This window comes from Channa argus, chromosome 13 (genome assembly GCF_033026475.1).
Source record: "Channa argus isolate prfri chromosome 13, Channa argus male v1.0, whole genome shotgun sequence".
Lineage (NCBI taxonomy): Eukaryota > Metazoa > Chordata > Actinopteri > Anabantiformes > Channidae > Channa > Channa argus.
In genome coordinates this window covers 25,988,741-26,010,197 of record NC_090209.1, presented here as the reverse complement: position 1 = coordinate 26,010,197, position 21,457 = coordinate 25,988,741, and the positions used below count along the sequence as shown (strand labels likewise).

Sequence of the window (21,457 nt, the reverse complement as noted above, 5' to 3'; positions counted from 1 at the left end):
ATTATGTAAATGCGTGTCAAGATTATGGAAATATAAATAATACTGAATACACTTATTGTGTAGTGTTTCCCTCGCTGTCACTTTTCTTTGTTTTAGTTCTTTGTAGGCAGCACATTACACATCTAATGTCTTAAACTAGAAGAAATGTAAAACAGGTTTAGCAGACAGATTATTAATGTAATGATAAATGTAACGTCTTATTTAAAAGACCTTCATTTATGTGCTGGATTCTCTTCAAGCATTTTTGTTGTCTACAATTGGGTTCATATTTTTCCAGTTGGAATTTAGCTGTAGAACATAAATGGTGATTTGTATTTGAAATCATCAGCTGACTGTATTTTCATTCTGATCACTTCGGGCTGATGATGTAAACCTCAGATTTTTAGTTTGTACTAAATCAACAATAGAATTTTTTTTTTCAGAAATAAAAATTATACTTTTATAATATAATAGTATAATCGTCAATTTTAGTCTTTTCCAGGGTGAAAAACATTAAGTTGTAAAAAGGTGAAAAAGACGTTGAACTGTTAAAACTTATGTTTCTGTGTGCATGTAATTTTTTGCATTGCGTGAAATTAAATATTTATTATGGTTTATTAAAATAAAACTATTTTAAAATTGGTAATGTCTCCCTATAAGTTTTGTCTATGCAGCAAAAAACTTTGCCCAGAGGCCTAAAGAAGGTTATATATTGAGCAAACACCAGACCTGGTAGCGCTGGTATTGCATGTAACCTTTGAGTCTAGACTGCGAGCCACTCATTAACTCAATAAACTAGTTGTCACAGCACCCGCTCTCCCTTCCTCCACTCCCCTCTTTCTCTCTCTCTCTGTCTGTTTTGTGTGTTTGTTTCTCCCCAGTGCACTTGGACTGCCACGGTACTCGAGTGCACTAGGCTCCTAAGAATCAAGCTGTATAGTTTTACTAACCTGCTCTCTGTGTCTCCCTGCTCCCAGAACCTCCGGCCGCCCTGCCGCGTCCAAACAATTCCCTTCAACTCCTCGTCTCCACGGCACCTAATTCCACGGTCACCATTGGTCTTCCTTTACGCCTCTTCCCCGCACTGGGTTCAAGCTCCTCCGATCAGGCTCTCCTCCCCCGGACATCGCTCCCCATCGGCCCTCTCCTTATCCCTGTCTCTACCCGTGTTACCTACCCTCCCCTCAATAAACCATTCTCACTTTCCTAAATAACCTGGTTCTGTCTCTCTTTCTGGGTCCACTACCATCGACTGCACTTTGCAAGTGTGACAATAGTAGTGAGGCAGTTTTTAGGGCACAGCCTTGAAATAGTTCCAACAAGTTATTGAACAGAAATATGATGGACAAAATCAATAAGGTGTTAAATCATTATTGCTTTGAAAAAGAGTGTGAACAAAAGTGTAGTGGACAAGCATTTACTAAAGCTTTGCTACCTTTTTAAAACTATAGCAACTCACCACATCCCCGTTTTCTGAATTATTCTTTCTGTAATTGTTATTTATTGTGGGGGTGATTGTTATTCATTAATATAAAAAATATTAAGCCACAGTGCTTTCTGTGGAGTCTGAAACCAAAGTGTCTTTACATGAAACATGCCCACATTTATAAATATGGATTTACATGATGATTTACATTAGCCTCTCAAACCTGCAAGTTCATTTTGTGCCAGAAAAGTCAATGACACCAGGTTCAGGTGAATTTCCCAACTATTGTTTTATTTGTGTAAATATTTTCTAAAAACTAAATGTTTGATAAATTAGAGCAATGGGCAGGTGCACAGGTTACACAAGCAACATAGTTTTGTTGTAGTAAAGGGGAAGCAAAGTTCTTCAGGGACAAAATCCAAATTACATCATCACATCAACCAGATATTAATTGTCAATAAAGACTGGAGCAACTGAGGCAGAACATGTGACAGTTGTATAAAACATCTGCCTGCCCTCATCCTTCTCTACTCAGACTCTCATCATGAACCTCTGGGCTTCTCTTACTGTTGCTCTCTTTAGTGTGTTGTCCTTTCACACACAGGCAGAGGTTGTCAGCAGCTTTCAGAGCTGTTCACAGTACTTTTATAAAGGTGAAGAACCTAAAGGTCTTGATCCACATGCTAAAAAGATCTGTCAGAAGAAGAATGGCAATCATTTGTACGCGACACTCTACTCCACGTACCACAGGATCCCTCTGTACAGCGCCTACAAATTTGATTATAACTGCAGTAAAGTGGAGGGATGGAGAAGTGGAAACTGGTTCATAGAACCTCAGGTTAATATTTCTTTATATTTTACAAAACTGTGAGTTCTTAACATTTGGCAGAAATTAATTTTCCCTTAACAATATTATACTTTTTATATGTCATCAATTTCTATACAACTTCATTATATGGTATAATTTACCACTTTTTCCATTTTTCATGAAAATTAATCACCAGTTAAACATGAATCTATTCACTAAACCAGGCACAGTGTCAGTTCCTTATTTATGTCTTATTTAGAAGACTTGACATATTAGCAGTACTTATTGCAAATCTTAATATCTGACAGTTTTCAGTTGAATATCCATAATTACATTTCAGATATCTATAACTGCATTCTGACTAGTAAGAATGAACATTTAAGATATCTACAATTACATTTTAAAAACACAATCTAAAGTAATGATCATATGTTGTCACTACTTAAAATAGTTTGAGTAACTGCAAAAGCTTTATGCTGTTTTAATCATATCTAAAGATACCAGATAAATGAGGTAGTGTTAGCATCCATGTAAAGAGGCTTGTATGTGGATACGTGAAATAATCTGAACTAGTGATCATTATCATTATGGGTTAATCCCCTGTCAGCACATAAAGTGGTTAAAATTAGCTCCACTGACCGTTGACCCTTATTTTTTATTCATTGCATTTTTTCTTAGTGATGTGCTTTTACTTCTGTATTTTAAGTAGACATTTGATAATCTGCACAGCTGTTTTACTAAGGTAACAAATTTAAAGTATTACTTGTATTGAAAACGTTTTAGGCCAATAGTTGCACTTTAACTTGAGCACTTAGTTTGTGGACCAGCTATCCAGCAAAATGTGATACACTGTGTGACAGAAACATTCATTAAAAACAGACAGAGGCAGAAAGACTAATAGAAGGAGACATGTACTGTAGCTACACAGATTTAAGAAGGATCCCTAAATGTTGCCTTTAGTTGTGGTTGCGGACGTGTTAACAAGAATTGAAAGTACAGAAAGGCCATCTGTAAACCATAGATCCAGTACAAATAACATAAGCATGAAAACATCATGTGTCACATTACGATTTCATGAGACTGTTCTTCTGTATTGAAATGTGTCACATACATGTGATATGTAAGGAGATACTGAATTTTAATGCAGACAACTTTTTTACTTACCATAACACACTGTACCGCTGATGATTTTGTGTCTATCCCTAATCAAACTACTGCAGTATAAATCCTACATATTTGAGCATTCAGAAGCATTAATGAGCTATTGTGGCTCCATTGTGAAGAAATGGCAGCTGCCATTTTGCCAAAAAGTGTGCAATTACCACCAATGAAAGTACTTTTATCTCTGAGTAAATCTCAGTCAGTTTTAGTCCCTGATTATAGGCAAAACTCCACTGTCAAAAAAATGCTAAAAATAATTATGTAATGAAAAGTGAACCCAGTAAACCTACAAGTACAAACATCTAATTTTAACATAAGCCAACTTTTGTATCTTTCCCTCAGCTCTCGAAGGATGAGAATGGAGACTACACCAACATGAATAACATGAAATTATATACAGCAGAGGAGTCACAACTCATCAAGGTCAAACAAGCCACTAATGAAGATTATAGTTACACTGGATATGATGGAGGCCACCTGAACCCCAGCAGCTTCCATTGTAGTACAGATGGACGTAAAGCTACCTTCACCCTGACTAACAGCGCTCCCATGGATCCCTGCTTCTACAGAGTCCACTGGAAAAAACGCAAGGATGAATTGATAAAGATTTTAGAAGCCCAAGATCCATCAGGTACTGCCTACCTGGTGACAGGGACTGTGCCTTCAAACAATCGAATACCGAGGAGGGGTGAACTGGACGATGATAACGCTGATGATCATAATAATTTTAACAGGGTGACAGTACCTACGCAGGTTTGGACAGCTGTGTGTTACATCCACCCACAGAATGAAAAGTCTTTCTCTTTTGCTTTCATAGGGGAAAATAAACACTATGGCAGCATTTATGTCAGAACAGTAGAACAACTGACACAGGAGCTGTCTGTAAAGTATGGGAGCAAAGAATTGAAGATTTTTAGTGACCACTGCTTTTTTTCAAGATCTGAGGAAATAACTGAAAATCTGTACAGTAAAATAGATCTCCGACTGTACGACAAAATCAGTGGTCCACCGGAAATCACGAATGCTATTCGCATCGGTTTAAGCCAATCTGGTCGTCCCAAAGTAAAGTTATCAGAGGCCAAAATAGATTTAATCTACGATGACATGCAGACATGGATGAGGGACTTTGAGAAAATGAAGGTGGAGTCTGGATTTGCCTGCCCACTTTCGACACCCTTGTCTGGACCTGTAACATCGATCAGTCATGGCAAGAAATTAAGACAAACATCACAGGAAGTGGTTTGCAGTCTTGTCCCTGATAATTTGGAAAGTTGCAGCACCCCCTGCCTGTACAACCACGACACTGAAGACTACTACTGTTCCAGTGGAAGCATAACAAAACCTTGTTCACCGAGATACTCTGATGTAACAGTCAGCGGAGAAAAGTGTAGGAGTGACCACACCTGCGGCAAACATGGCAATGATTACTACTCCTGCTACACTGATAGCAGCTGGGATTATTGCAGCCCTCCACCACCACTTGGAGTCACAAACAGTGGAAAGCGTTGCCGTGGTAAACATAACTGTGCTAATTATGGTAAATCTTACTTCTGGTGCGAAAGTGAAGATGGGAATTGGGACTATTGTTGTAGGAAACCTAATCGCTTCTCTGCTCTTAATGGCAAGACCTGCAAGAGGGAAAGTCCATGTGACTACTACGGCAAAAGCTATATTTGGTGCTACACCACAGATAACGAATGGGAGTATTGTTGTACCAAATGAAGATTTGTTGCTCGCCAGATGCAGAAACCATAATCTGTTTTGTTTAGAGAATATAAGAAGCAACTACCATAATCTGCATTAGTATAGAGAATGTGAAGACACGGCGTGTTAACTGAGTTGTGGGCACCATCTTGTGAGCCAAGCAGCCTGTTACTTGTTGACTTCTACAGTGGTTTAAAGGTTGTTTAATTTTTAAAAATATGATGGAGACATGCAAAGGGAAATTAAATCCAGTAGCAAGCAGCAGTATTTACAAAAACTAACTTATATTGAATAGTTTTCCAGTGGCTTGGTGCAGAATCTGCTAATTCAAGTACAGTTTTACCTGCAAAGTGAAGTGTCTCAGTTTCTGGGTAGCAAAGGTAAGGCGGCAGTCTTCTACTGACCTGCTGTGGAAGCAGCTCTGACTCTTTGCAGAATCATGACACAAAGTCAAAACAAAGATTCCAACAGAAATCAGAGAAAACCTCACAACAGTTTAACATGAGCGTAATGTCAACTTCACGTTCTCTATGACAGTGCTCATATAATAAAGTGTTTGTTTGCTCCAAATTAATCAGCCTATATGTTTGAAGCTTGCTTTTAATAAAACATTCAGATAATTGATTCAAAGAAGAACATTTTCATGGATAGTTTCTGTTTTTCTTTGCTGAAAACTGATTCTTTGATACTTCTCACAGCTTGGATATCTGTATACAATCAATGTTGCCTATATACTGAAAATTAAACTTTTTGTATAACAAAGTGGTAAAACACCACATTGAACTTGTGATTCATCTCATAACATTTTACCTCTGATCTCCAACAGTCTGTATGTCTTCATACGTTTTACATTATTTAGTGAAAATCTACTTAATTATCAATAAAGCCTCGGAAAGAACAATGGTTTTGTCATTAATCTTGTCAAGCCAGTTATAGCTCACTATATGGTAAAGAAGGAGACATATTTAAACACAGCAAATTAGGTTCTCAAATGCCCTAAACAGTTAATTCACTGTCAACTAATGAGCTCCATGGACGTTCAGATATGGCCATGGATTAATAAAGGGGCCTACCAGGCACAGGCCCATGAGCCCATGACCCAGAGCCTCTGAGGTTAAGTTCAAATTTTCTGCTTAAAAGAGCTCAGGTAAAAGGCACAAAATGAGCAGAAAGAGATGCACGACAATCACAAAAAGCTGCAAATGAACTCGAAATGAACGACCAGAAAATATCCAAAAAATCTGCAAAATGGCCATAAACAGACAGCAGTTGCTATGATATAAAATACAGCATCTTCTTACTGTGATAATTACAGTATTATTACTATGCTAATGACAATTATAGAACCATAATTCTGACTGTAATTTGTGTTACAGTATAGGTACTGTGATTAAATATACACTGGAAATACTGTGCAATGCTCTACAGCAACGTCCTGTAAGTATGTCAGTATTTTTGGTACAGTGTCCATATACATGGACAAAACAGTTTCCTTATGCTGTTAAAAGGTTATTTACACCTGTAAAGATGTGGGAATAAAGAAAGAAAGTCAAGACAACAGACTTTGTTAGCGGTTAGTGCATAAATCAGTCACCTTTATAATCTGTGACTGCTGTAAGAGACGGTTTATAGTTTGCGTATAAAGTTCTGTGTATATGAAAGATGTGTGAGATATATTCTGCTTTCTGCTGAGAGGAAATAAAGATAATTTGCTGAGCATGGGAGGCTGTGTTTACATGTTCTGAATGTTTCATGGAGTTAGTGTGATATTAAAGTTAAAGATAGAGACTGATGTTAGAGACTCCACTCGTTTTTCTAGAGATGGTCAAACGATACAGAAGCTTGTTTCATTTGATGAGTGAACCACGTACCAGAGTCTGATCACATGGAAAAAATGTTGTCAGTAATGACGACTGGTGATCTACAAAGGCTTCGCTGAGTTTCGAGGTGACGAAACTCAGGTGAAACAGAGCATGTGGGTAAAGTTATGTAATACCACAACAATATTAAACTGTATCCGACCAAAACACTTGCAAACAGCAACAGGTAGTTTCTACGATGCCTGTAATCCATCATTTGTTAATCCACAAAGAGAAAAGCACATTTTACACAGTTTTCTTTACAATACATTTAGTAATGTTTGGATGCTGAGGAAATCACGGTTATTTACAGCAGAAGAACTGCACATCGTTCAGGGAGGTGTCGTCTCCGTTGCCCTGAGGGGACTCCACACGGGTCTGCAAACCACAGATGGCACCTTTAGGACATTTATTGCTCCAAGTGCCCCACGATCCCCATTCCATTCCATGACCCTCCAACTGGGCACCAGAGCCACTGCAGATGAACCTGCATCACACACACAAACGGTAACACACTCAACAATATCACAACTGAAAGTTAAAGTTCTCAATAAAAAGAGGTACATTTTTTTGAAATATGGTCCCCTTTCATAAACCACTTCGAATCGGGTCAGAGACTGATACTGTACCTGGGAATTTAGGGTGTTGGATACACAACTACAACTGCACTAAACATTACAACAGTCTAATGTTGTGGACTTATTTTGTTTAGCTGGGGAAAAAGGATTTAAAGGGTTAAAAATTTACCCCGTTTTTTCTCTATCAGTTGCAATTCCAGTGGGGTAAGAGGACTGACCATCCCTTCACACCATTTTGAATTTTGTTTTGTTGCTGTAGAGAAACCTCTAAATCTGTCTGTGTCCTATTGTGTCTGTGCATTTTTCCTACTCAAGTCTTTCAGTCAGAATATAAACAGAGGTATCTACATTGTCTTTGGTCTATGTCCTAAGCTTTTATAGAAAACAACTCAATATCTTGGACTCTGGATTGTTAGTGGTTGCTCTTTGGTCTTTAAAGTATCAACCCACTCAGTTTGGTTACAAATGTAGTCAATAACTTGACATTAATGCAGTTCTGAGGAGCATATCGAGAACTTACTTTAAGTTGTTGACGGACGTGTCGTCCCCATCTCCTTGTGCAGGCTCAACACGGAGCATGAAAGAGGCCAGATACCCAGTGCTGCACGACTTCACTGGGGTCCATTCTCCCCATCTGGAGTAGCAGAGGATACAAAGTGCATTAGCATAAACATCTGACTAGGACAGGAGACACACCGAACAAGTCAGTGCAGTACAAATGACTTTTTAGCTGCACAGCCTGCTCAGCAGTAACAGTCCCTGTGTGTTTATACGTGGGTTTGCTTTGCTTGGTTTCCCCAGTGTCTCGTGTGATCAAAACCTTTTATTAAGTTGTAACAAATTCATCAATTATCATGACAGCATTTGTGTGTCTGTGTGTGTGTGTGTGTGTGAGAGACTAGGAGAGAACGACAACCCCACCTTCCTACAGAAGACTCCACAGTGGTGTAGGGACCAACTCTGTTGTTTGGGTTGACACAGTACAAGCGGATGCCGTTTAATGCTGTGTCGTCTCCACTACCCTGGTTACGCTCCACCTAGGAAACAACCAATCAGGGAACAGCAATTCACAATCAATGTGTGTGTGTGTGTTTGTGTGTGTGTGTGAAATCTCAAAATGGTTGTTTATTTAGCATTTTTAGAGGCGTCCTTGCCAGAGCTGTACCTACTGCTGAGAGCAACTAAGGGTTCAGTGACTGACTACATTTACCTGCACTAAACAAACGTGGTTACTGCAAATCCAAATCCATCTGAGCATTTTAACTGTTAGCTGCTTTCTGGCTGATATGGCACCAAACCAAACTGATTTAAACTGGCCACTTTCAGAGAAACACTCTACTAGCTACACAATAACCAACTAACTAACTGCCACAAACATCGCACTCACCTTGATGCTGAACCCTGATGCGTAGGAACCTTCAGGACACATGTCTATATGTCCCCAATCCCCCCAGGAAGTGCTGTATCTCACTATCAATTGGTAGGAGTGCCTGCTTTGCCCTCCTACCCAGGGCATCCATGACAGCAGGAACACTTGTGACATGATTAAACAGAGCTGCTGCATTTCTTAGTGGAAAGTTTGGCTAAACAGCCAAAAAGCAAATAAAGCTGAAAGTGTTGTTACTCTGTGCAAAGACTGAAGGATCCCAAATCAGTGCCCAGCATTGGTTACCAACATTATATACTTTATCTTCTGTGTGATTAATGTGTAACCAGAGTTGGCCTGAAGCATGTGCACACGAGGTGGCTCACCTCAAGTGGGAATATTATTATTTAATCATATTTGTTTTCTGTATGCTGGATCAAATCACGTGGCTTTTTTCTGGTTGTTTCTGAAATGGTTATGCTTATGTTTGGCTGTTTTTATTTAAAGGGACTTCAGGTAACAGTGAATTGTTAGATGGAGGAGAGAATGAGATCACTCCTAAAGTAGAAGAATAAATTTAACATGAAAGCAACATTAATCAATTGATTATCAAAGAACAATTGACTGCACAGAAGTCACATTAGTAAAAAACTTGTTAAAAACATGTTTATCATCAGCATGGAGTAGACAGAGCTGTCCTCTGAGTGGCTGCCTGCCTCTCAAAGTCCTCTGATATGTGAGACACAGGACACAATCTGGATCAGAACCGTTTCCTTTAACATCAAAATGAGGGCAACTGTGATCACAACTTGCACAGACTGGTGCATTCACTGACCAAACTATGGTACAATGTGGCTCCTTTATTTGACTTTATTAAAAAAATGGAGCAGGTCCAGCATACGACGCGTCTCCAAACTTAATGAGGATTGGTGCTCAATGTAGGCCACATGGCAGTGGAGGCAATAATTACTTGAATCCTCTTACTGCACTAGACTTTTCTGAACAACAAACTGCAAACTGTTGCACACAAATCGAGATGAAGCTGTGGAGGAGCAGCTCCTTTAAAGGGTGTTTTTAGTTTTATTTTTAGCACAGTCCACATATTGCTTCCCTTAATAATCCCATTATTTCTGCCTCATCAAGTTGAAAAAGAGGGTTTTTAGTTTTGCTTGTTAGATTCATGGTGTGGACATTACTGCAAGCATTAATAATTATTAATTAATCTGTTTAATCTTAGAGACTGATTCCTTGAGCTCCTGGTTATTTAAACCAAGGAGATCACGTTCTTTTATTGCTCTTCTACAGGAATCAAAACAACCAGTTGCCTGGCATCTTTATGCAGAATTGTGGCAGGAATCTTGGAAATGTTCTTGGCAGTCTTGATGTCTTTCCTTGTGAGATGCTTATGCTGGTTTCAACACTGAGGTAGCTTGGGAAAGTCCGGACATTCATGTCTTTATTGGCCACTCCTCAACTGGCCACCTCAGGAACTCTGATCCTCTTGGGCATGCAGTATCATCCCCGATGTCTTTAGGCACTGCTCCTCAATTGACAATATCAGTGATATCAAGACCAGTCTTCAATTGGTCCAGCCGTTTTAATCTCTTCCACGTCCACAATTCCTCAGTTGTCGGTTTGATCCCAGGCTCCTCTGGTCACATGTTGAAGTTCCTTGAGCAAGACACTGAACCCCAACTGCATAGCAGCTCTCCCATTGTTGTGTGAGTGTGTGATTGTGAGTGTGAATGTGTGAATGAGAAGCAGTGTAAAATACTTAACACTTAATACTTAACATGTTTGTTAAGACAAGTAAAGAGTGAGTTACAATAGTCCAAACAAGATGAGGTAAAAGCCTAAGTGATCATCTCTAGATATACACTGGACAACATTTTCCTAATTTAAAAAATATTCTGTAAGTAATAGAAACAGTTTTTGACCATCTGTCCTGAATGTTGATCTAAGGACATAGATGGATCAAATACAACTCCGAGGTTCCTGAGGCTTCACTGAACAGAGGAGCCCAAAGAACCAAGATGTTGCTGTTTCTGTCTTTTTTGTATTCAGTTTGTAGCGTGGTCAAAATCAGGAGAGGACTACGACTGTCTTTTAAGATGCTTTATACTATGATAACAAAATTAATACTATAATCTAATTAATACAAGGTACAAATGCAAAATGTACAGAGCTCTGGGTCAGAGTTCTCTTCCCTAACAACAACAGAGGGTGTCAGGGCAGAAGTCTGACTAACTATCTCTCCCATGACCCAATCTTATATAGAGAGTCTCTTTTGCTGTTTTTACAGCTTCCTGCTGGGAGTGTCTCTTTCCAGGTTGTCTTCCTTATCAGGAGATGTATACATTAAAAGTTGTTTCTGTTCTTGAGCAACCCCCTGGTCTTTCATCTGCAAGACAACTCCCATACATTCCTCACCTTATCTCTCACACTCCCCCACTCACTATGCTCAGTTTTACTATTGTTTATAGAACATTCTACTCATGTTACATTCTATACACTTCTCTACGCTATAACAACACATGTTACATATGAAACTACATTATTTATACAAATAAAACAAAACATTAATAATATTTTCCACAAGTTGAAGGTAGTTACTGCCCAACCACTCCTTAATACAAGACAGACATTCCAACAAGCTAGACAACAAGTGAAACTCAGTCTTCCTGAAAGAACAATATTACTGAATATCATCAGCATATAAGTGATAAAACACATGGTTAAAACACTGAATAATGCAAACAAGAGGTGTCATATACAATAAAAACAGCAAGGGACCTAAAACTGATCCCTGTGGTACTCCACATGACAGAGGCATAATGTCAGACATGATCTGGTTTATTGCAACAGAAAAAGTTCTATCAGTAAGATAGAGTCCGCCGCAATCAAAATGTCACTTGACACTTTAAGAAGGGCTGTCTCTGTTGAGTGCATTTTGCCGAAACCTGATTGAAACTTGTCCAAGATTTGATGATGATGCAGATAAGTGGAAAGTTGGTGGGCTACCACTTTTTCTAGAATTTTGGACATGAAAGGCAGTTTAGATATGGGCCTGTAGTTTATAAGGTCAGAAGGATCCAGGTTCGGCTTTTTAACAATGGGGTTCACTGCAGCTTGTTTAAAAAAGGAGGGGACCGTTCCAGAAGAAGAGACAAGTTTATCATATTTACCAGACAAGGACCAAACGAATCAGTAGCGTTTAGCAGTAAAGTCGTTGGAACAATGTCAACAGGGCTAGAAGAAGGTTTCATCTTTTTTTAATAAAACCTTAATGTCCTGTAGGCTGACAGGAGAAAAACAGGAGCAAGAGTAGAGAGGAGAACCTCTGGTATAGTTGTGCCAGGAAGGAGAAATACTGTCCCTGATGTCCTGCACTTTACTGACAAAGAAATGTAAAAATCTGTTACAGTCAGCTTAAGAGTATACAGACATTTGTGGAGCTGAGGGCTTGACAATATTTTTAATGGTATCAAACAGAAATGTGGATTTTTCTTATTCGTAGATATAAGATTGGAGAAATAATCTGATCTGACCTGTTTAATCGTGACATTGAGAGATGTGATCCGCTCCTTAAAGTGTAATCTGTGTGATTCAAGATTAGAGGTTTTCCACAAACTCTCTACTTCTACAACTTCTCCTGAGACTAAAGATGCTTTCATTTAGCAAGGACAATGTTTTTGAGGAGAATTAAGACCATGTTTAAGTGGTGCCACATTATTAAAAACAGACACACAATGATTATTAAATGACTGAACTAATGACTCAGCATCAGTTCACTCATTAAAAAAACTTGGATCAAATAAAGAACAAAACCTATCAACAGCAGCTTGATTTATAATACGTCGTTGAGTGATCACCTTAGATGGAAGGGACTCCATATAAAAGGACAAATTAAAGAAAATACAACCGTGATCAGTCACCTGAATATCGTTCATAGATATTTGATCCACACACAGGCCCAAACTGAAATCCAAGTCCAATGTATGGCCCTTTGTGTGTGGGACCATAGACATGGTGCGTGAAGTTAAAGGACTCTGTCAAAGATATTAATTCTAATGCCGTGTTGCAGGAAGCTTCATCAATGTGGATGTTAAAATCACCAGCTATTAACACAGACTCCAATTTGACAATGGTGGATAAAAACTCTGCAAACTCATCTAAAAACACACGCGCAGGACCAGGAGGACTGTAGATTTAAACACAATAAAAAGAATTTGTAGTGCCAACCTTAGAATGCAACCGCAAGGGGGCACAAGCCAGTGTCTTCTTGTGCCAGTCTGAAGTCTGGATAAATGCAGAGGGTTGTTGCAGGAACGGCATCCGACATAAACACATGCCAAATCAAACATGCGAATCGTGACAACGACACCCATAGGTGAAGATAGGAGGAGAAATGGAGTAGGAGTTATCCTGAAAGAGGAGTTTGTGAGGAATGTTCTAAAGATGATTAGGGTATCAGACAGGTTGATGAGTCTAAAGCTGGAAATTGAAGGGGTGATGTTCAATTTCGTGAGTGGTTATGCCCCACAGGTAGGATGTGAGTTAGAAGGGAAGGAGAAATTCTGGAGTGAGTTAGATGAAGTGATGCGAGGCATCTCCAGAGGTGAGAGAGTGGTGATTGGTGCAGATTTCAATTGGCATGTAGGTGAAGGGAACAGAGGTGATGAGAATGTGATGGGCAGGTTTGGTGTTCAGGACAGGAATGCAGAAGGTCAGATGGTGGTAGACTTTGCAAAGAGGATGGAAATGGCTTTAGTGAACACTTTCTTCCAGAAGAGGCAGACAACACAGGATGGTGGTGTGTAAAATGATGCTGGTGGTGAGGAAGATGAAGAGAACGAAGGCAGAGCAGAGGACGAAGTGGTGGAAGTTGAAAAAGGAAGAATGTTGTGTAGTTTTCATGGAGGAGCTGAGACAGGCTCTGGGTGGTTTGGAGGTGCTTGCAGATGACTGGACCACTACAGCGAATGTGATGAGGGAGACAGGTAGGAGGGTACTCGGTGTGTCATCTGGAATGAGGAAAGTGGACAAGGAGACTTGGTGGTGGAACAAGGAAGTTCAGGATTGTATACAGAGAAAGAGGTTAGCTAAGAAGAAGTGGGACACTGAGAGGACTGAAGAGAGTAGACAGGAGTACAGGGAGATACAGCGTAAGGTGAAGGTAGAGGTGGCAAAGGCCAAACAAAGAGCATATGAGGACTTGTATGATAGGTTGGACACTAAGGAGGGAGAAGTGGATTTGTACAGGTTGGGCAGACAAAGAGATAGAAATGGGAAGGATGTGCAGCAGGTTAGTGTGATTAAAGATAAGGATGGAAATGTATTGACAGGTGCCAGGAGTGTGATGGGAAGATGGAAGGAGAACTTTGAAGAGTTGATGAACGAGGAAAATGAAAGGGAACGAAGAGTAGAAGAGGTGACTGGTGTGGAGCAGGAAGTAGCAAAGATTAGTAAGAGTGAAGTGAGAAGGACGTTGAAGAGGATGAAGAGCGGAAAGGCAGTTGGTCCTGATGACAAACCTGTGGAGGTATGGAAGTGTCTAGGAGAGGTGGCAGTAGAGTTTCTGACTAGTTTGTTTAACAAGATCTTGGAGAGTGAGAGGATGCCAGAGGACTGGAGGAAAAGTGTACTGGTACCAATTTTTAAGAACAAGGGAGATGTGCAGAGCTGTGGCAACTACAGAGGAGTAAAGCTCATGAGCCACACAATGAAGTTGTTGGAAAGAGTAGTGGAAGCTCGGCTAAGGGCAGAGGTGAACATTTGCGAGCAGCAATATGGTTTCATGCCTAGAAAGAGTCCAACAGATGCAGTATTTGCTTTGAGGATGCTGATGGAGAAGTACAGAGAGGGTCAGAGGGAGTTGCATTGTGTCTTCGTAGATTTGGAAAAAGCGTATGACAGGGTGCCGAGAGAGGAGCTGTGGTATTGTATGAGGACGTCTGGAGTGGCAGAGAAGTATGTTAGAGTGGTGCAGGACATGTATGAGAGCTGTAAGGCCGTGGTGAGGTGCTGTAGGTGTGACAGAGGAGTTCAAGGTGGAGGTGGGTCTGCATCAAGGATCAGCTCTGAGCCCCTTCTTGTTTGCTCTGGTGATGGACAGACTGACAGATGAGGTTAGACAGGAATCTCCCTGGACTATGATGTTTGCAGATGACATTGTGATTTGTAGTGAGAGCAGGGAGCAGGTGGAGGAAAATCTAGAGAGCTGGAGGTCTGCTCTGGAAAACAGAGGAATGAAGCTTAGCCGCAGCAAGACAGAATACATGTGTGTCAATGAGAGGGACCCAGGTGGAACGGTGAGGTTACAGGGAGCAGAGGTGAAGAAGGTGCGAGAATGAAAGGAAAGATGTTCAAGATGGTGGTGAGACCAGAGATGTTGTTCGGCTTAAAGACAGTGGCACTGAAGAAAAGACAGGAGGCAGAGCTGGAGGTAGCAGAACTTGACGAGGATGGACAGGATCAGGAATGAGGACATCAGAGGGACAGATCATGTTAGATGTGTTGGAGATAAAGTCAGAGATGCCAGATTGAGTTTGGACATGTTCAGAGGAGAAACTGTGAATATATTGGTAGAAGGATGCTGAGGTTGGAGCTGCCAGGCAGGAGGTCTAGAGGAAGAGCAAAGAGGAGATTTATGGATGTAGTGAGAGAGGACATGAAGTTAGTTGGTGTGAGAGAAGAGGATGCAGAGGACAGAGTTAGATGGAGGCACATGATTCGCTGTGGAGACTCCTGAAAGGGAACAGCCCAAAGGAAAAGAAGAAGAAGTGCCAAACTTAGACATTTGGTGTTCAAACGAACTGAAGGATTCCTGACTCAATTGCCTGCAGGAGAAATAGCCACGCTGTACAATGGCAGGTCCTCTTCCACGACCTGTACCAAACACGGAGCAGTCGGGAGGATGGAGTTCATTCAGTGCAAGCATTTGCATTACAGGGGAACATGCCTATGTTCATCAAAATATGTTTAGATACTGGATTGTTTCTCGGTAGAGTCTTGAACTCAGGCCAAACAGCTGCCAGTAAATGGGGTCATAAATCAGGACAAACACTGGCAACTCATTAACAACCTTTCAAGCCTTCAAGGTTTAAACTCAAAAACATGCATGTAAACAAGATAAGATTAAGAAGAGCAAGGCAAATAATTACTTTTCTGGGACAAAAATGGCTGCCACTAAATGTGGGCTCAGACAAACAGTTTCACTTATCAGCAACCTCACAAAGCTGCAATGTACAGGTCCATAAAAAGTACAGAAAATGAGAGTTCTGTCCTGCTTCTCTTCCTCTGGGCACGAGTGGCAGGTCTTTCTATGCCAAACTCTACTCCACACACCACAGGATCCCAGCGCCTATACAGTTAAGATTTCTTTATATTCTACTTAACTGTCAGTTGTTTTGGCTGAGAAAGGTAAATTTATCCAAAGCACTTTACAATGTAGCTTTCATTCATTTTTTTACACACACGAACACACACCGATGGCAGTGGCTGCCATCCAAAATGCTCAGCTGACCCACTGGGTTCATTGTCTTGTCCAAGGACACTTTGACACAAAACCACGAGGAGCCAGGAGTCAAACCACTGTCCCTGTGGTTTATGGATGACTGTCTTACCAACTGAGATACAGCTTGAAAGTGGTTTGAGTACCTTTCTGATTTAAGCTTACAAATAACTTAATTTCTCCATCTGTTGTGATGTCATCGGTCGCCGATGAGGCCACAAATATGAAGCATGTTTAAAAACTAAAAACAAATGAGAACGACTGGCTGTGTCTGTATCTAAAGACTAAAATCTTTACATATCACAGAGGTTTTTCTGCTCTCAGCACCCACTGACCCACTCAGACCTGGTTTACATGGTCGTATCAGTCATCAGGACCAAATCATGTTCACAATCAGCCTACAAATCACTAAGAGCATCCCAACCTGTATTTAAGCATTATATTTTTCCAGTTGAAATTTAGTTGTAGACCAGCTGATGGAAACCTCTGATTTTTAGTTTGTACAAAATCAACAATATAATTTTTTTTTTTTTAAATAAAAATTATACTTTTATAATATAATAGTATAGAAAAAGAAGTTGTACTGTTATGTTATGTTTCTGTGTGCATGTAATGTTTTTGCATTGGGTGAAATTAAATATTATGATTTAAATAAATTTATTTTAAAATTGGCAATGTGTTTTGAGAAAAAGTAATAAAATTAGATGTAACAAATTGCAGCAATTTTTTGCGTTTGTCCCTATAAGTTGTGTCTATGCGACAAAAAACTTTGCCCAGAGGCCTAAAGAAGGTTATATATTGAGCAAACACCAGCCCTGGTAGCGCTGGTATTGCATGTAACCTTTGAGTCTAGACTCAACTTAACTCAATAGATTAGTAGTGAGGCAGTTTTTAGGGCACAGCCTTGAAATAATTTCAATAAGTTATTGAACAGAAATATCATGGACGAAATCAATAAGGTCTTAAATCATTATTGCTTTAAAAAAGAGTGTGAACAAAAGTGTAGTGGACAAGCATTTACTAAAGCTTTGCTACTATAGCAACTCACCACATTCCCGTTTTCTGAATTATTCTTTCTGTAATTGTTATTTATTGTGGGGGTGATTGTTATTCATTAATATAAAAAATATTAAGCCACAGTGCTTTCTGTGGAGTCTGAAACCAAAGTGTCTTTACATGAAACATGCCCACATTTATAAATATGGATTTACATGATGATTTACATTAGCCTCTCAAACCTGCAAGTTCATTTTGTGCCAGAAAAGTCAATGACACCAGGTTCAGGTGAATTTCCCAACTATTGTTTTATTTGTGTAAATATTTTCTAAAAACTAAATGTTTGATAAATTAGAGCAATGGGCAGGTGCACAGGTTACACAAGCAACATAGTTTTGTTGTAGTAAAGGGGAAGCAAAGTTCTTCAGGGACAAAATCCAAATTACATCATCACATCAACCAGATATTAATTGTCAATAAAGACTGGAGCAACTGAGGCAGAACATGTGACAGTTGTATAAAACATCTGCCTGCCCTCATCCTTCTCTACTCAGACTCTCATCATGAACCTCTGGGCTTCTCTTACTGTTGCTCTCTTTAGTGTGTTGTCCTTTCACACACAGGCAGAGGTTGTCAGCAGCTTTCAGAGCTGTTCCCAGTACTTTTATAAAGGCAAAGAACCGAGGGATTTTGATCAAAATGCTAAAAAAATTTGTCAAAAGATGAATGGCATTTATTTCTTTGCTACACTCTACTCCAAGCACCACAGGATCCCTCTGTACAGCGCCTACACATTTAACTCTGGCTGCACCAACCAGCAAGAACGGAAAACAGCGAACTGGTTCATTGAACCACAGGTAAACATTTCCTCATGTTCTGCCCAACTGTATTCAAACCTTTGCTAAAAGTTGGGCATAATTATCATTATGCAACATTAGACTTCGTGTACACTATTATTTCCTAAAACATTTGGAAGGAAACAGTTACACTTTTTAAGTTTAATTGTGTAGGTAACTTCAATAAAATGGATTTTGCTTTATAAACTTAATATATTTACCTCTAATAAGAAGGTGAGGATGTTACATTTTGACGAAAGCAGATTTCAACTAGGAAATTAAAACTTTAAAACTTTAGAACCAGCTCTTAATATAACACACTCCAGTACAACTCCACAACCCACTTTGACCTCAATAATAAGCACATAGAATTTTCAACTTTCTGACAGTTTCCACCTAAAAACTGAGAAATTATAACACTGTAAAGGTAGAATTCATGTCACAGCTTCTGTATTGGACTGTAGAATATAGTACAGGTGTATTTGTATTTTATATTTTCTGAAGTTTTTTTTTAACAAAAGTGTCATGAATTTCAGTCCTTGATTGTAAGCAAAGCTTCATCATTGAAGATCAAAGCTGTAAAGAAAAATATTTATGCAATGAAAAATTAAGTCAGTAAACAAAGTAATTTTGACATAAACTAACTCCAATTCATTATGTATCTTTCCCTCAGCTCTCAATTGATGAGAACGCAGCCTACACCAACGCAGATAATATGAAAACAGATACAGCAAGGGAGTCACAATTCATAATGGTCGGTCAAGCCATTAATGCCGATTACAGCAACACTGGATATGACAGAGGCCACCTGAACCCAAACAGCTTCATGTGTAATGACGGACGTGTAGCTACCTTCACCCTGACCAACAGCGCTCCCATGGATGCCTGCTTCAACAGAGTGCACTGGAGTAAGTGGGAAGCTGGTCTGCAGATGATTTTAAAAGAACAAGATCCATTAGGTACTGCTTACCTGGTAACAGGGGCTGTACCTGATTCAAGCAATCGAATACCAAAGCAGGGGCTTTTTGATGACCCTAATGCACGGGATTATAACAGGGTGACAGTTCCTACGTATGTTTGGACAGCTGTGTGTTACATCCATCCACGGGATCCAGAGGAAAATTTTTCTTTCGGTTACATAGGGGTAAACCAACCCCATGGCAGCATTCAAGTCAAAAAGCCAGAAGAGCTGGCACGTCGTCTCTCTGTCCTTTATAGGAGAAACAATTTGAAAATTTTTGAAGATGACTGCGTATTTCCAAACCAAAAGCGTAAAACCGAGAAAATTGTTAAAAAGCTGCGCAATGACATTCAGCTGCCATTGAGTAATCGTCTCACCATGTCTCCAGATGTCATGAACACTATTCGCACTGCTTTAAGCCATTCTGATGATGAAGGTACTTCCTATTCTTCAAAAAGAATAAGGCTAAGAGAGGCCAAAATAGATGTCATCTATGATAGCATAGATGCATGGTTCAGGGGGATGGAGAAATTAAAATTTGTCTTTGGATTTGCTTGCTTGCGTTCTGCACCCTTCCATGGACCTGTAATATCGATCGGTCATGACGAGCTGCGACATAGAAGACAAACATCGCAGGAAGTGGTTTGCAGTCTTGTTCCTGAGAATTCCGACGGTTGCAGCACCTCCTGCCTGTACAATGAAGAAGCAGGAGACTACTACTGTTCCACTGGATCCACAACGATACCGTGCTCACCAACCTACTCTGATGTTACAGTCAGTGGAGAGAAGTGTAAGAGTGACCACACCTGCGGCAAACATGGCTATGATTACTACTGGTGCAACACTGACCACAGCTGGGATTATTGCAGCCCTCCACCACCACTTGGAGTCACAAAGAGTGGGAAGCCTTGCCGTGCTGAACGTAACTGTGCTAAGTATAGCGAATCTTACTTCTGGTGTGAACCTGAAGGTGGGAAGTGGGAACATTGCTGTAGAAGAGCTGATCGCTTCTCTGCTGTAAATGGCAGGACCTGCAAGCAGGAAAGTCCATGCGACTACTATGGCAAAAGCTATCTTTGGTGTGAAACCACAGACACCACAGACAGTTACTGGGATTATTGCTGTACCACATAATGGTCTCTGGCCAGTTTATTCTGTTTTGGTTAGAGACAGAAATAAGCAACCACCATGCTCACCATTAGTATTACAGTATGACAAGGACAGCCTACTTGTTATAGCTTGGTTTAAAGAAAGGAACATGATGAATAGAATCTATGAATAAATGACCTCTCGTTAACATCTTAATAGTGTTTACCAGTGGAAAATAAATAGAAATGCAGTCTGTTTGCTGTGTTCTACACAAGCTGTATTTTGTTCATTCTGTAAATGAAGAAATGTGAAAAAAATAAGTGATAACTCAAAGCTTAAACATGTGTTTACAATCATTGTTACCTGTGTAGTGAAAATTGTGATGAATAAAATGAAGTCATGACATTGTAACATCCCTCTGACCTCCAACGGTCTTTGAGTCCTCATCCGATCACGTTTTACATTAATTGGTGAAGATCCCCTTATTTCTTATCAATAAAGCCTCAAAAAGAGCAGTGGTCTTTCACTGATCTTTTGAAGTCATACATAGTTCACTATCATGATCTTCTGAGATTTTACGACTAGGAAGTGCTTCAAAGCCGTTTTGTCGCCCTCCAGCTTCCTTTCTGCACCACAAGTGGCTGTGTCACGGATATTGACATCTGCTTCTTTTTATCATCTTCCACAGAAATTTCAGCAAATATTTACTGGTTTTATAAATGTAATAGACAATGTGATGGTTTACTGTAAGAACAAGATGCTTCAACATTCCAACAGGCATCCACTGTTTACACACATTATGTACAAAGTTGGATTTTCATTTTCTAAATTATTGTTTAGACCATCAAATTCTCCTTAATTGTCAATTTGCACACCAAAATTAACATAGCTTGTTAAGTAGCTTTTATCACACACACATCTACCTTCCGGTGCACCATCGGCTGCATTTATTGAAAAAAATTGCGGACGCTAATGTAGCTGGCATTGTCGGCATTTTAAACAGCTTCACAAGTAAAAACAATTATGCAGTTAGGTCGGACGTCTCATTTTTACAATATGACAAAGAGATCCAGATCCACTATCTAGAAGCTGAGATTCTGAGCTCCAAAGCCCCAACACATTTAAAAAAAACAAACAGTGCTACCAGGATCCTTATGAGGTTGCAGAAATATGAGCGCATC

The 21,457-nt window shown here is 39.8% G+C and overlaps 3 protein-coding genes and 1 long non-coding RNA gene across 4 annotated transcripts in view; 2 read left to right on the top strand and 2 right to left on the bottom strand.

Annotated features, from left to right (window-relative positions):
* LOC137139536 (uncharacterized) overlaps positions 1–1,199 on the bottom strand; it is a 38,665-nt gene extending 37,466 nt beyond the window's left edge. Inside the window, exon 1 of the long non-coding RNA XR_010916335.1 lies at positions 930–1,199. This is a non-coding gene — a long non-coding RNA (uncharacterized lncRNA). The remainder of the gene's footprint in view (positions 1–929) is intronic.
* A 636-nt stretch (positions 1,200–1,835) lies between these two features.
* LOC137139533 (uncharacterized) lies at positions 1,836–5,344 on the top strand. The gene is made up of 2 exons (XM_067526918.1): positions 1,836–2,243; positions 3,717–5,344. The coding sequence occupies exons 1-2, from the start codon at positions 1,950–1,952 to the stop codon at positions 5,094–5,096; spliced, it is 1,674 nt and encodes a 557-aa protein (XP_067383019.1). The 5' UTR covers positions 1,836–1,949; the 3' UTR covers positions 5,097–5,344.
* Positions 5,345–7,125: 1,781 nt separating this feature from the next.
* Positions 7,126–9,180, bottom strand: LOC137139535 (vitelline membrane outer layer protein 1-like). Its single transcript, XM_067526920.1, has 4 exons — positions 8,903–9,180; positions 8,437–8,552; positions 8,036–8,149; positions 7,126–7,424 (listed from the first exon to the last, which is right to left on the bottom strand). Exons 1-4 carry the CDS (start codon positions 9,077–9,079, stop codon positions 7,241–7,243), a joined length of 591 nt encoding a protein of 196 aa, XP_067383021.1. The 5' UTR covers positions 9,080–9,180; the 3' UTR covers positions 7,126–7,240.
* An 8,721-nt stretch (positions 9,181–17,901) lies between these two features.
* On the top strand, positions 17,902–20,691 carry LOC137140240 (endonuclease domain-containing 1 protein-like). Its single transcript, XM_067528471.1, has 2 exons — positions 17,902–18,247; positions 18,900–20,691. The coding sequence occupies exons 1-2, from the start codon at positions 17,954–17,956 to the stop codon at positions 20,319–20,321; spliced, it is 1,716 nt and encodes a 571-aa protein (XP_067384572.1). The 5' UTR covers positions 17,902–17,953; the 3' UTR covers positions 20,322–20,691.
* The last annotated feature ends 766 nt before the right edge of the window (positions 20,692–21,457 follow it).